This window comes from Phodopus roborovskii, unplaced genomic scaffold (assembly GCF_943737965.1).
Source record: "Phodopus roborovskii unplaced genomic scaffold, PHOROB, whole genome shotgun sequence".
NCBI lineage: Eukaryota > Metazoa > Chordata > Mammalia > Rodentia > Cricetidae > Phodopus > Phodopus roborovskii.
Window position 1 is genome coordinate 72,723,306 of NW_026126418.1, and position 13,378 is coordinate 72,736,683.

The window sequence follows — 13,378 nt, forward strand, 5'->3', positions numbered from 1 at the left end:
TGGTCTGACACCTGCACTAGCAGCAAAGCAGGTACACTCAGCTTCAGCACAGACAAGTTTCAGTGTTGATTGGCACTGGGCAGGGCACTTGTGAAAAGTCCTGTGACAGACACAGACACGGCACTGCTGACAACACCTGCTATTTTAGGCAAACCTAAGTGGAGTCCTTGCTCCTTATCTGTGCCTGGTGCTCCAGACATCCTAGCTCTCAGTGTTTTAGGGTAGACTAGCCTCCCTTCCCCCTTGTTTGTTTGTTTTTGTTTTTCTTTTTTGGTTTTTGGTTTGTATTGTTTTCAAGCCTGTCCTGGCACTCACTCTGTAAACTAGGCTGGCCTCGAACTCACAGATATCCACCTGCCTCTGTCTCCTGAGTGCTGGGACTAAAGGTATGCACCACCACTGTCCAGCTTTTCTATCTTTCTTTTGAACCCGGGTCCCTTAACCTAGACTTTCTCTGAAACAGGTCAGCTATCCAGTGCTTGGAAGCTAGATTCTTGATGGGAGGGTAGTTTAACCCACTGGTCTGGAGGTTAAACTTTGGAACCAGGCAGATCATGTCTTCCAGTTTCTACCATGTGACTTTCTTTAGTGTCTGTTCTCACATGAATGAGGGTCATGATCTGACTTTCCTCACAGGATTATGGTGCACATGCCCCGGGTGGCAAGGCACATGGGGCTGCTTCTCATAGAGGACCATCCTGGTACAAGTCAGCTTTTCATGTGCAAGAGGACCAGAGTTTTAGTTATGTGACATTATTTCCTAAGTTTATTTTCCCTTTGTTATTGGAACTTGGGTGACTTTTTATTAAATTATTGGCTGTAGTTGGGGGTCCTTGTTTCCCACCAGCCTAGATTCTGAATCTGCCAGTAGCCCACTGCTGTGATTATTGCTAAATTAACATCTTGTTGGTAACCTGCTCTAGCCAGCGTTTAGGAAAAGATAGTAACTCAGTGCCATGATGAATTGGATTCAAACACTGATTGTTCATGGCACCAAAAGAAGAGGGAAAGTTCTGAAAATGAGGTCAAGAAGGGCTACCATTCAGGCCACAATGACCATTCACTGTGGAGACGGAATTTCTTAAGCTTAAACTCGCATCTCCAGGTCTAAATGAGAGGTTGGAGCCGTGTCCGGTATTCGGTATTCCTGTGGGTTCTAGCCCTGACTGTTCACATTCCTCAGACACCCACTTTAGGCTTAATCACAGTCGCTCCTCGGCTTCCCGAATATAAACGCGTACAGTATTGGTAACTCGGGAGGAATTTGCATTTCCACCGACCTTCCCCGACACGCGGCAAGGTTCGCGCCAGCGCCGCAGGGCAGCTGGGGAGGACGTGGGGCCGCTGTCTTCCCCTGGCTAGGAGGGGGTTAAGAGGCGGGCGGGGCGGGGCGCAGGACTCTTTGTTACCGGCCTAGGCGGGAGGCGGACCGCGAGGCGCGGGCTTGGGAGCAGGCGGGGCTGGAAGTGCTGGGAGCGAGAGGCCTGGCGGGGCTGGGGCGAGTGCGGCCTGGCGGGGCTGGGGGCCCGGGGCGGCAGGGCAGCGAGGACTTTGTCGCGGCCGCGGGACCATGTTGGAGATCTGCTTGAAGCTGGTGGGCTGCAAATCCAAGAAGGGGCTCTCCTCGTCCTCCAGCTGCTATCTGGAAGGTAAACTCCTGCCCGGGCCGGGGACCCGCCAGGACTGTCTTGCGCGCTCCCGGCCCCCTAGCCTTCTCCTGAGGCCACCGCGGCCGCTTGCTGGTCCAGAGAACTCGCCGAGAGAGAGCCACGGCTCTGGTGCTGGCAAGGCCCTAGTGCATGGTTCGGCTCCTGCCCAGAAAGTTTAAAAAAGGCAGTGCCAGAGGCCTTAGGGTCCTCATGAGCCCACGTTGTGGCGTTTCCACTGCCAGCTGGGAATTGTGTGTCACAAAGGTGGACCTCCACCAAGTGCCGCGCGTACAAAGGGATCGCTCTACCATTTATGGACAGAGTTTTGTGTGAACTTTCTCCCCCCACCCCCACCTTTATACAGACCACGAAGAAGTTTTGGGAATTCTCTTTTTTTTCAGGAGGGAAACAGAATGGGTTTGCTTGGTATTTCCAGGGGTTTTGAGAGCGTCCAGTTTGGTGCTTGGTTGGGGAGTCCCTTACATTTGGTTCCTCGAAAAACCTTGAGCCTATTGATTTTTGCCTGCTTTACTCTCACCCCTCTGATTCCATGCCCCCATCCTGTTGTGTTTAGTGTTTGGTTCTAATCGGAAAGGATGACAAAAAAATTGGGGGAGGATGAGTGGAGGGTGCTGGAGGTTGGGCCTTGGCCAAGCTTTAGGACATAATGGACTTTTTGTGGAGAGTTGTGCCTTCTACAGAAGAGCAGAAGCACTCACAGGCATGGTGGTGCCCAGGCTTCCTGACTGCTTCATGTAGGAGTTCAGATAGGAGTGAAAATGTCAAGTTTATCTTAGAACAATCTTGATTTCTACTGTTTTCTAGTCTTTCTCTTTCTAGAAATGGGTGAGAAATAGAGGCGGTTCAGTTCTCTAGCCTGCTTTTCTTTCTTTTTCAACTTTGGCTCAAAGGCCAAAGGGGCCCCTCATAACTCATCTCCAACTTAAGTGCCCAAACACAGGTGGCGAGATTTTCCCCTTGGCCACAAGTTGTACTCAAGACTCCATCCCTTTCCGGGCGGACTTCAGGGGCTGGATCCCTTAGAGGAGCCTCATGTGGATGGCATGAGCTCAAACGCTAACATTTGGAGGGAGGAGATGGTTTATTCTTCCTCCGAAACTGGCATCTGAGCAGCCAGAATTATCTTCAGCTAAGCTGCTTACTTTTCCCAAGTTGCTCCACTCTGCACATTCTCCGCCCATCTGTATCCAGTTAGTTCGACGCTCTATCATCTCCATTTTGAGGCCGCTGCTGGAGCAGAGATGAATGGACTCTTGTAACTGCAGTCAGGTTACAGCCCAGCTTTGCCTGCATATCAGCTTGTTCCTGGGGGTCAGATGCTATTTAGTGCATTATCTGGCTGGTTGATTTAATTATTGTTTTAAGAGGGGGAAAATATCTGTAGTCTTCCAGCATGCCTTAAAGTGAACTCTAAAGTCAAGTTCCTAAGAAGTGTCCACACAGGCTTTTTCCAGGAAGTGTCTCTCCAGGAACTCTTTCAGCTCCAGGACTCTTTCAGAGTCCTTGTTCTATAGCTGAGAGAATCAAACCAGCTCAGTAATTATGTCTTAAAGATTAAAGTGTTGTCTGTCTCTGGGGAAGAGATCAGTTGCCAGCATCTGGAGAAATAATCCAGGCTTTTCATTTCTTACTAATATCCTAATCCTAAATCAATCATTCAGTTCATCGACACCCATTCAGAGTCTGAGGCATCCCAGGCCAGAGAGAGAATTGAATATGGTGAGTTTTCCATTATTACCAAGTTCATGCTCCCTGCTTCTTGAGCCTAGCTGTCAGAGAAGGCATGGCCAACACAGGCAGCAGTAATTATTAGGTGGCTGTGGTGAGCCAAACACTTCACTCCAGTTGAACTAACTTCCAGTCTTATGGTGGCCCTGACTGTTTCATCTGTAGCTAAGAAACTGAGGCACCAGAAGGTTAGGTGACATCTCTGACATGATAGTACTTGCAAGCAGTGATGTCAGGATTTGAATTTGTGTAGTCTGGATCCAGAGAATCCACTTCAAAAAAAAAAAAAAAAAAAAATAAGTAAGTTTTGATCATTGGAACACAGGGCCTTGAACTACACCCACAGGCCCCTCCCAGATTTTGAATTTTGAGATAGGGTCTTGCAAAGTTGTCCAGGCAGGCTGTAAACACAGTTAGGCCTTGAACTTGGCATCCTCCTGCCTCAGCCTGCTGAGCACCTAGGATTACCTACAGGCTTGCACCACAGTGCCTGGCCCAGAAAGCTCACCCTTTGCCCCTCTGTCTCCCAATGGAACACACTGTATGCATTCAACATCATCTTCAGAAACTCCCAGCTAGACCAGTCTTCATAAAGCAACAGTGCAATTAACATTTTTTAAGCAAGCAAACAAAAAATACTTGTAAGGAACTTCTGAAAGAGTATTTAATAAAAGAGTAATTGGCTCTCCTATTCTCTTCCAAGAGGCAATTTTTGTGCCCTCTAGAAGTAGATTGTATTTTTATAAGAAGCCTTTGTGATGCTGAAATTTTGCTCTCCTAAGTATCTGTTCAGAATGACCATGTCAGTTTTAATCTTTGGTCCACTTTGAACCCCAGCCTCACCAACTATTTCTTACCCTGGGCACATGAAAGACTCAGCTTTCCTGCCCTTGTTTGTATTCATCCACTGGTATGGGGAGGTACCTGGGCTCTGTTTCTATGCAGTCTGCAAAATGAACTCTTGTTGACCTTAATTGTTTATTGGAAGAGCCCACTCTGAAGCTTCTCAGCATGAGACTGTCCAGCCACTGCCTCCTGCAGTGCCAGCCACAGGAGTATGCTTTTAGGACTGGGCTCTGAGTACTCCTGAGGGCACTACTTGCTTCCCTTGTCTAGGAGGAAGAGGATCCCAGGCTCTCTCTGTTAGTCTTTGTCATTTTGGGTTATGTTAATATCATTGAACTTTTATGATGTGACAGTATGTAGCCCCCAGACATCCTCACTTAGTTCTCAGGCTAGCTTTGTTGAAGTCCCAAGGGAAGGCTACCAGATCACTTTGGTGGCAGCACTTTGGAAGTTGGCCCTAGATCCCCCATGTAACTCTGACTTGCTTGGCTTCCACTTCCTTTGCCCAGGTCAGGGAGACTTCCTCTTTCTAGCTTGTGGGTTGGTTTAAAGATGTGTGAGAACCATGATGACCACTGTAAAAACAGCTGAGGCAAATATATGTATTTCTGCTAACTGGGGTTTGCTCTTTGGTGCCTTCAGATATAGCTGGGCCTCCCCTTTCAAGTCCTAGCAGCATCAGGTTTCCCCCTCAGATCCCTAAATGCCTCTCATCCTACCCTCTAGCTATGTTGGCCTTCCTCTCCCACCCTAGGTCCCTGATGTGTAGAAAGGCAGTTCTGGAGCCAGGCATCCTCTCAGATGATTCAGGCATGGTATTTGCTGAGTGGACATGCTCTCATTTATAAAACGAGTCTTGTAGTTTCCACCTCATTGTTGAGAGACATCATGAAGATTGTTCAATCTAGAGCCTGTCACAGAGCAAGAACCAGCAAATGTAAGCTGTTATAAAGAGATCTTTAGCAATCTAAAATGGAGGCTTTACTGGTTTCTCCGTTGACTGAAGTAATGACAGAATTGAGCTAGAGCGACCCATAATTTTTCTGTTAATAAATTATTTTTGAAATTTTAAAAATACATGTGCAATGAAACTAATACTTTGTCTTCTTAGATTTTAAAAGTTTTCATTTTTTATCTTATGGCTGTTTTATCTGCATGTATGTTTGTGTACCATGTGTGATGCCTGGTGCCTGCAGATGCCAGAAGAAGGAATCTGATCGATCCCCTGGAGCCACTGTGTGGATACTGAGAATTGAACCTGGGGCTTTTGGAAGAGCAACCAGTGCTCTTAGGCACTGAGTCATCTCTTCAGATTAAATTGAAAAGTATCTTTTCCCTCCTTGGTCCTCTCCTAAGTCCCATGGTGAATATTTTAATAGTACATGAAGCATTCCCATTGATTTTTAGTTAGTATCTTATTTCTCTTCTGCAGAAGAAATATTTCCATAGCCCCCGGCGTTTACAAACCAAAATCCCATGCTGCTCAGAGCTTTTAAAAATTGAGGCATTGTAATTGTGCTGGTATAATTACTGATCTGAGGCATACATGGGAAAATAGGAATAGACAGGTTTTAAATATATATCACTTAGCCAGGCTAGCGCTCATGCTTGTAACCCCAGCATGGGGGTGGGGCCTGATAAAGGAGGGTTATGAGGAGAATATATATATATATATACATACACATGTGTGCACACATCCATATTCAAACACACATAGACATCCATATGCTGGGCCTAGTAGGCACGCCTTTAATCCTAGCACTTGTGAAGCAGAGGCAGGTAGATCTATTTGAGTTTGAGGCCAGCCTGGTCTTACATAATGAGTTCCAGGACAGCCAACATAGTGAATCTGGTCTCAAAAACAAAACTACCTCCCCACAAAACCTACCATATATATATATATATATACACATGCGGGCACACACACATACATACACAAGCACATATATCATGCAAAACTAGAACTAAAGATGAAATGAGACACTGGGAGAATTTAATTTTCCTTCATAATTCATAAAACAAGGACAATTTATAAAATGTATTCTTAGATTTTTATATTTATTTACTTATGTAAATAAATACTTAGGTAGCCTGGGCTGGCCTCAAGCTGATACAGGCCTCCAGCCTCAGCCTTTCAAGTGTAAGCCAATGCAAATGGTGATTCTTCCACCCCATGGAAATTTTAAGTCTTATCAAAAGCAGACAGTAAGAAACTCCCTTGCACATATTACTCACCATTAACAGTGGTCAGCTGGTCAGCCCTGTTTCCTTGCATGGTGAAGTTATGGCTGCAGAAGTGATAGGCTGTGTGTGTGTGTAATATGTTTATAGTGTATGCATGTGTTCATGTGTGTGAGTGTGGATAGGGATGTGCATAGATACTGCACACATCTGCATATGTGGAAGTGAGAGGACAGATTTGGTTGTCAGTCCTGGCCTTCTGCCTTGTTTGAGACAGGGTCTTTTGTTGTTTGCTACTGCACTGTGTACAACAGGCTAGCTGACCCCCTGTTGTATTTCAGGGATACAAACTCAGGTCCTCGTGCCTGTATGGCAAGCGCTTTTCACACTGAATCATTTCCCCAGCCAGCCCTTTTACTTCTGAGAATATAACTTTGTCATCAGGCGAGAAGTGGCACTTCTATACTCAAGTCTCTTTTTCCTAACACACAGCGTTGAGTAGTGGTGGTGGTGGAGTGAGAGAGAGAGAGACCTGTAGGAAGTATAGTGTGGGAGGAAAGAAAGGAAAGGGAGAAAAAGGAGAGCCCAGAAGATATGGAGACAAAGGCAACCAAGTTGGGGAGAGGAAAAGGAAAATAGAGGAGGGAAGGGAGACTGACATGGGCTTAGATGCAGGGAGGATGGCCAGCGGGAGAGACAGAGACATGAGACTGGGAAACAGGTGCGTGGATGGGTGGCAGTTGAGAGAGAGCTGGAAGGGGAGGGTCTAGCAGGTGAAGTCACCTCACTGGGCTCCCATTTCTTTCCTCTGGAAGGTGGTGATGCTGGAGGGCCAGATGTGGTGCTGGGCCTCTCACCTGAGTCTATAGAACCCCAATGTTCACAGCGCCCTCCCAAGATGTTGCACATTTTACACAGTTCATCTTACAATTGACTTGACTGTGGTGGGGGTAGAGTGAGACATGGCTTTTTGGAGCCTGAATCCTTCATGCATATATGTGTGCATGTGTGCTTGGGTGTATGCGTGCAAGTCTGTGTGTTTCAGTGACCCAAATTATCGATAAAAATACTAATGGTTAGTGAGACCATTGGAGAAGTTGGCTACTATTGGGTGATCCAGTTCAGTCAGGTCCTAAGGGACCAAGAACACACACAAAGGACAAAGAACCATCCTTGGCTCTCAATCTGCTATACATAACAATTAAAACAAAACAAAACAAAAAAACCTTGTGTGGTTAGCAGACTCACTATGGACCCTTGGAGTCTACAGCCAGTGCAGGAACTTCTGGAATGGTCCATAGAGATACCCATGGCTGCACCATTGCTGTTTGCCCATTTGGTTTGAAAGTACAAAAAGATGTGTTTTCATGTCCTACCCTGTTTAGGATCTTGGCCATAGTTTATGTTTCATTGGAAACAACTGGTGTTCCCTGGGACATGCTAGAGGCTTTCTGGTTGGGTTGCTTTGTCCTACATTTCTGCTAGCTTTGTTTGGGCTAACAGACTGTTACAGCACATCTTTTCAGTTCTGACCTAACAAGCATAGAGGGCTCCGCTGTGCTGTGCTGTACTATGTTGTGCTGACCCCTCCTGAGAGTTTCACTGGCCAAAGCTGTTGGTGTCCTTGAGACAGGCACAGGTAGGAGAATCTTTGATACAGGGTTCTGAGATTTTAATCTGGCTTAACCACATCAGAACCCAAGCCAAGGACACAAGAAGGTTCCATATTGTGTGATAGCTGGTGGTAGAGTCAATACCAGGTGCTCAGGTATGGAGAGGGAGCAGTAATAAGGTAGTGGCATAGAAGTAGGAGGGAAGTCCAGTGGCAGAGGGGTTCCCAGAGGATATTGCAGGCTGGGAAAGGTCTGCCAGGGCAGTGAGTGGTGTCTTCACGATCAGTCAGGTGAGGCAGCAGTGGCTGGGAAGGCAGGCAAGCCTGCAACGGCTCCAGAGAGGCTGGGATGAAAAGATGGGAGAATATAGCTCCTCACCTAGACCCTGTAGGGCCTTGGCACCTGCTTCAGGAGAAGCCTGAAGTTTCTCTGCCGTGAATAGGACTGACAGTGCATTTTCTGAGGCCCATGCAGGCTTAAGAGCAGTGTCCAAAAGAGCTGCCAACAAGCCACCACCTTACAAAGCACAAGATGTTCTGAACATGGCCTGGATAACACTGTTAATAAATGGTGGCTGACCAGTGACAGGCAGGCAGGCAGGCAGGCAGGCAGGCAGGCAGGCAGGCAGGCAGGCAGGCGGTTGATATTTCAGAAGACTCTTCCATGGCACGTAGTATAGAGGTGGCTGGTTGCTGGGTGCTCTGCTATAGAAAGGAGAGAAAGTGCTGATGTGGACTTGATGCTCTGAAATGCTCTGAGAAGTTTTGGAAGCTGGTAGTGCCCATATTTTAAAAAAGTTTTTAGAAGGCTGTCAAGGGGACTGAGTGGATGAAGTGCTTGTTAGGCAACTCTGCTGACCTGATTTCTACCTCAGGTCAAAGGAGAGAACCCATTCCAAAGCATCATAGTCATAAAAACCAAAATTAAAGAAAAGCTATATCCATTGCCACCAAATTATAGCCTTCGTTAATAATAGATTAATTTTTAAGCCAGGTAGTAGTAGTGCATGCCTTTAATCCCAGCACTTGGGAAGCAGAGGCAGGTAGATCTCTGAGTTAGAGGCCAGCCTGGTCTACCGAGGGAGTTCCAGGACAGCCAGCTACACAGAAACCATGTCTCAAAAAGCCAAACCCAAACAAAAACCACCAATATATTAATTTTTAAAAATTATTTTCTTTTATTTATTTTTATGTGTATGTCACATGTATGCAGGTGTCCACAGAGACCAGAGAGGATGTGAGATCTGCAGCTGTAGTTACAGGCAGCTGTGAGCCCCACCCTTACCATATAGGTGCTGGGAACCTAACTCAGATCCTCTGTAAGAGCAGGAAGTACTCTTAACCACTAAGCCATCCCCACACCAACAATAGATTCTTAAAGGGTGAGACAAAGTTCCTTTGTTTTTTATATTGGAAACAAGGATTATATCTTCAGAAAGGTTAGTATTTTGGCTGTTTGATAGGATCAGGGGTTCAGGGAGAATTCTTTTGTTTTCATTGCCTGGGTAAGTACATTGTAATAGAAAGATTGGAAGGAAAATGTTTAAACCTTGGGATGACTCAACTTTGTTTTTTTTTGTTTGTTTGTTTAAATAGGGGATTTCTGTAGAAACATATTTCATTTAGTACTTCTACTATCCAGAAGCAGGAAGGGCTAAAACTGCATTATTTTTAAGAGAGGATTCCATAGTATGGCCTGGTCACTAGCATGCACCAGCCTCCAAAGTACTCTTCTTTATGGTAGGTGTTTTAGTATCTGGGTCTCATTAAGTACCTTAGCAGCCCTGTGCAGAAGTTGTTACTCTGGAAGGCACTTAGAGATCTCATGACCATGCAAGGGAAGGCCATCCTTGCCTTACTAACCTCTAGCTAAAACCAGCCATTTTGCTTCTTTAAGAACACAGGAAACAGAAAACAACACCAGTCTCCAGCAGAAGTCAAGTGTCCACCTGTCACAGCTGCCTCATTGACAGCGCTCCCTGACATCTCTTAGCTAAGGTGTTCAAAGGAAGCATGCTTTTATTGAGACTGGGGTATCAGGCTGGCCTTGGATAATCCCCTTCTTTGCCAAGTGCTGCCTCTGTGTCCAGTCTTCTCTCCCAAGGAGACCCCATCTGTCTGTCACTGCATCCCAGAGACATGGTCCCTCTTGGGTGTTCACTTTTACAGCCATGAGTTCTCACCGGTGTTTCAGGTGCTGGGTATGAGGGTAATAGAAAGGCTGTGTTTTGTTAAATGTGGTTTTGGTTTTTAAATAATCTTAACTGTATGTAAAGGTCAGAGTTACAAAAAAAAGATGGAATTGCTTTCAGCAAGTTCACATTGTGGGAAATAATACTTTTCCTCCAACCTCACATTGTGAAAAGTGCACGAGGCAGTTACAGACTGATGAGAATATTCTGAGCATGACCTCATCAGCTGGAACAGAGAGGAGCTAAAACACAAAGCCCTCTCCTTTGCAAAGGGTCTGTTTTACAGATCTGTGCATTGCAGAGATTCCTGAGCCAGAGGAAATCTCAAAGGAGCCACCAAGGAAATAAGGCTAAAGCAGCAGGGCTTAAGTCCTTGGACTGAGCACCGGAAACAGGACTGTAAGCTCAGGGACACATCTTTGCTCTGTCCAGCCCTCCCCCACTCAGAAGTGGCTCCCAGGGCCCAAGGTGAGTACAGCAGTGAGGGCTGTGCAACTGGCTGCCCTGTACTCGGTACCGGTTCCAACAGGAAGGCAGGGAGCTTCCTAGGGATGTTTTTCCTGGAGGTAAAGTCTCCTCTCCCCTTGGGACAGTGAAGTCTCCTGCCCCTGGAACCCAGGGGCCAACATCTGTTCCCCTCACTGCTCACAGTGGTCTAGACCAGATATGCCATATCCAAGAATCTTTTGTAAACATTTTTCATCAGTGACTCACAAGCTTGAAAAAGGTTTTTTTTTTTTTTTTTTTTTTTTTTTTAAACGACCTTTAACTTATACTCGAAAGGCCCAAGCTTTTTTCCTAGACTACTGTCCAAACAAGCTAATCATATACAGACCAGGGGGTTTTGTAGCATGGTTCCTATTGTACTTACCAACAGTCTAATACCCTCCCAGCTGAGCCAAGGCTTTTTAGTGGCTTGGAGACAGTTTAGATGGCACCAATTTTTGGTGCTGTAACTGGCTGATTAGCAACTCTTGCTGAGTGTCACTGATGGGCAGTAACATGCTTACTAACAGTAAGAGAACAAAATGGTCTTAAAGGGGACAACAGGCACATTTAAAGATCCAAATGTGATTCAGAGGGACACAGCAGAAAGTGCTTGTGGTGGGAAAGAAAATGGATCATAGCACACACTGCAGTTTATTGTCCAAGGATTATCCACTGCCAAAAGACTTGCTGAGGCAACAGGAGAGGCGCTCTTTGAGGCATTCTTTTGAGTAAAGCTTTTGGGTTTGGCGGTGGTGATGGGGTGGTTTCCTGACAGTGGGACTGCAGAAGTTAATGTCTTGAGCAACACAGATTTGAGCATGTTCTGCAACTTTGGCCTTGTGAGCTGTGATCATTTTTATGGTTGACTAGCATAGTTGACTATGAAATGAAGAAAGTAACTTGGCATCAGTGCACTATGAGTCAGTTTTGACATCAGCCTGGACTGGGAATTGGCTGGAAGGTTTTGTTGTTGAACCGAGGCTGCACTCGTTGTCTCCATCCAGAGGCATGCATGAGCAATACTTCCCTTTGGGCTTTGGCTGTTAACTTGAGGGCCAGGGTTGTGGGGGCGGGGGTGGAGAGAGGGCTTGGAGGCCACCCTGTTGGACCAGGGGCAGCTGCAGAACAGTTTTCTCTTCTAAAAAAGCCTTCACCCCCTACCTACATTGTGAGCTTCTGTCCTAACCTTGGGACAGATCCACTTAACTCCTCACCTCTGGACAGAATCTGTGTCCTGCTTACTCCAGGTGTTTTTCCAGGCCACTTCCCCCTGGTTATGTAACTTTGATCAAATCCAGATGCAACAGAATGTTTGATAAAAAAGAGGTCAAATGGCATTTGAGAAGAAAAGCACTTCTGTATGCATGACCCAGCATTCATTTCCTGTATGGGCCCAACCTTCCAATGCCTTGTGCTGCTGGCCCTAAGTTGGGGCATGCAAGGAAACACATAATGCTTTCAAGACAGTGGGAGGGGCCCCTCCCCAGAGCTGCTCATTTTAAATTGTCTGTTATGTAAGCATCCCTGGTTTCTATTTACATGTTATTCTAGTGTTGGGATTGGGAGCTGATTATAAAAATAACCTGGTCATTTTAACAAATGAGCCATAATATAAAAGAGTAAAAGACAGCTAAAAGATTTGAATCCCTCCCACACCCTTATGTTAGCTGCTGATGTTTCTTCTTTGAATTTTTATGAAGTTGGGATATTACTATATATGCCAGGATATAATATAAAATTTTAATGAATGTGTTATAAACATTCCTAAGCCATTAGAGAGATTTGTTGTTTTGTTTTGTTGGAAAAATACTTTGTTTGTAGTGTTGAGGATCAAACCCAGGGCCTGCCCATTCTAGGCTAGTGTTCTGCCACTGAACCCTGTCTAAAACATCCCAGGGAGGGGGAAAGCTACCGGCGCCCACCTTTAATCCCAGCACTCGGGAGGCAGAGGCAGGCAGTCTCTCAGTTCCAGGATAGCCTGGTCTACAGAGTGAGTTCCAGAACAGCCAGGGGTACATAGACACACACTGTCTTAAAAAAAATCAGGAGGGAAAACACACACACACACACACACACACACACACGCACGCGCACACACACGCGCGCGAAAGCATCCCAGATGGCCTTTAAAGTGTCCTATTTTATGGACGGAGCATAGTCTGACTTAACTTGATCAGTGGATATTTTGGACCTTCCTTTTTTGTGCTATCTTTTTAAACTGGTGTACACAAGTTGTTGTTTGTATGTCTTGGGATAAATTGCCAAAGATGTTGAAAGATTGTGAGTCTCTAAGGATGGTTTGTATTACACTCAGCCTCTCAGTGCATACCTTGCTGCAAGCAGTGTAGAAGAATGCCAGTCATAATGCTGTCTCACTCACACTCCGGCCGCTGTCCAGAGGGCCTGACAACTTGAAGAATTGGTATTCTTTGTTCTAGCAAGGCTTTACACACTTTCCATATCTAGTGATGATTTTAGTTTTCCACGAATTGTTTGTTTATGGGTTTTGTTCACATTTTCCCATAGTGAGGATTTATCTTTTAGCCGCTCTTGTTATGTAAGAATCCTCTTATGCTAAGAGTCCTCTACCAGAGGCTGAACAAAGAACTCCAGTTCAGTTCCCAGCACCCACATCAGGTAGCTCACAACTACCTGTAACT

At 45.8% G+C, this 13,378-nt stretch overlaps 1 protein-coding gene across 1 annotated transcript in view; it reads left to right on the top strand.

The window, feature by feature from the left end:
- Positions 1-1,491: 1,491 nt before the first annotated feature.
- Abl1 (ABL proto-oncogene 1, non-receptor tyrosine kinase) overlaps positions 1,492-13,378 on the top strand; it is a 44,625-nt gene continuing 32,738 nt past the window's right edge. The window contains exon 1 of the mRNA XM_051185137.1: positions 1,492-1,649. Within this exon, the coding sequence (XP_051041094.1) occupies positions 1,571-1,649 (79 nt within the window). The 5' untranslated portion in view covers positions 1,492-1,570. The remainder of the gene's footprint in view (positions 1,650-13,378) is intronic.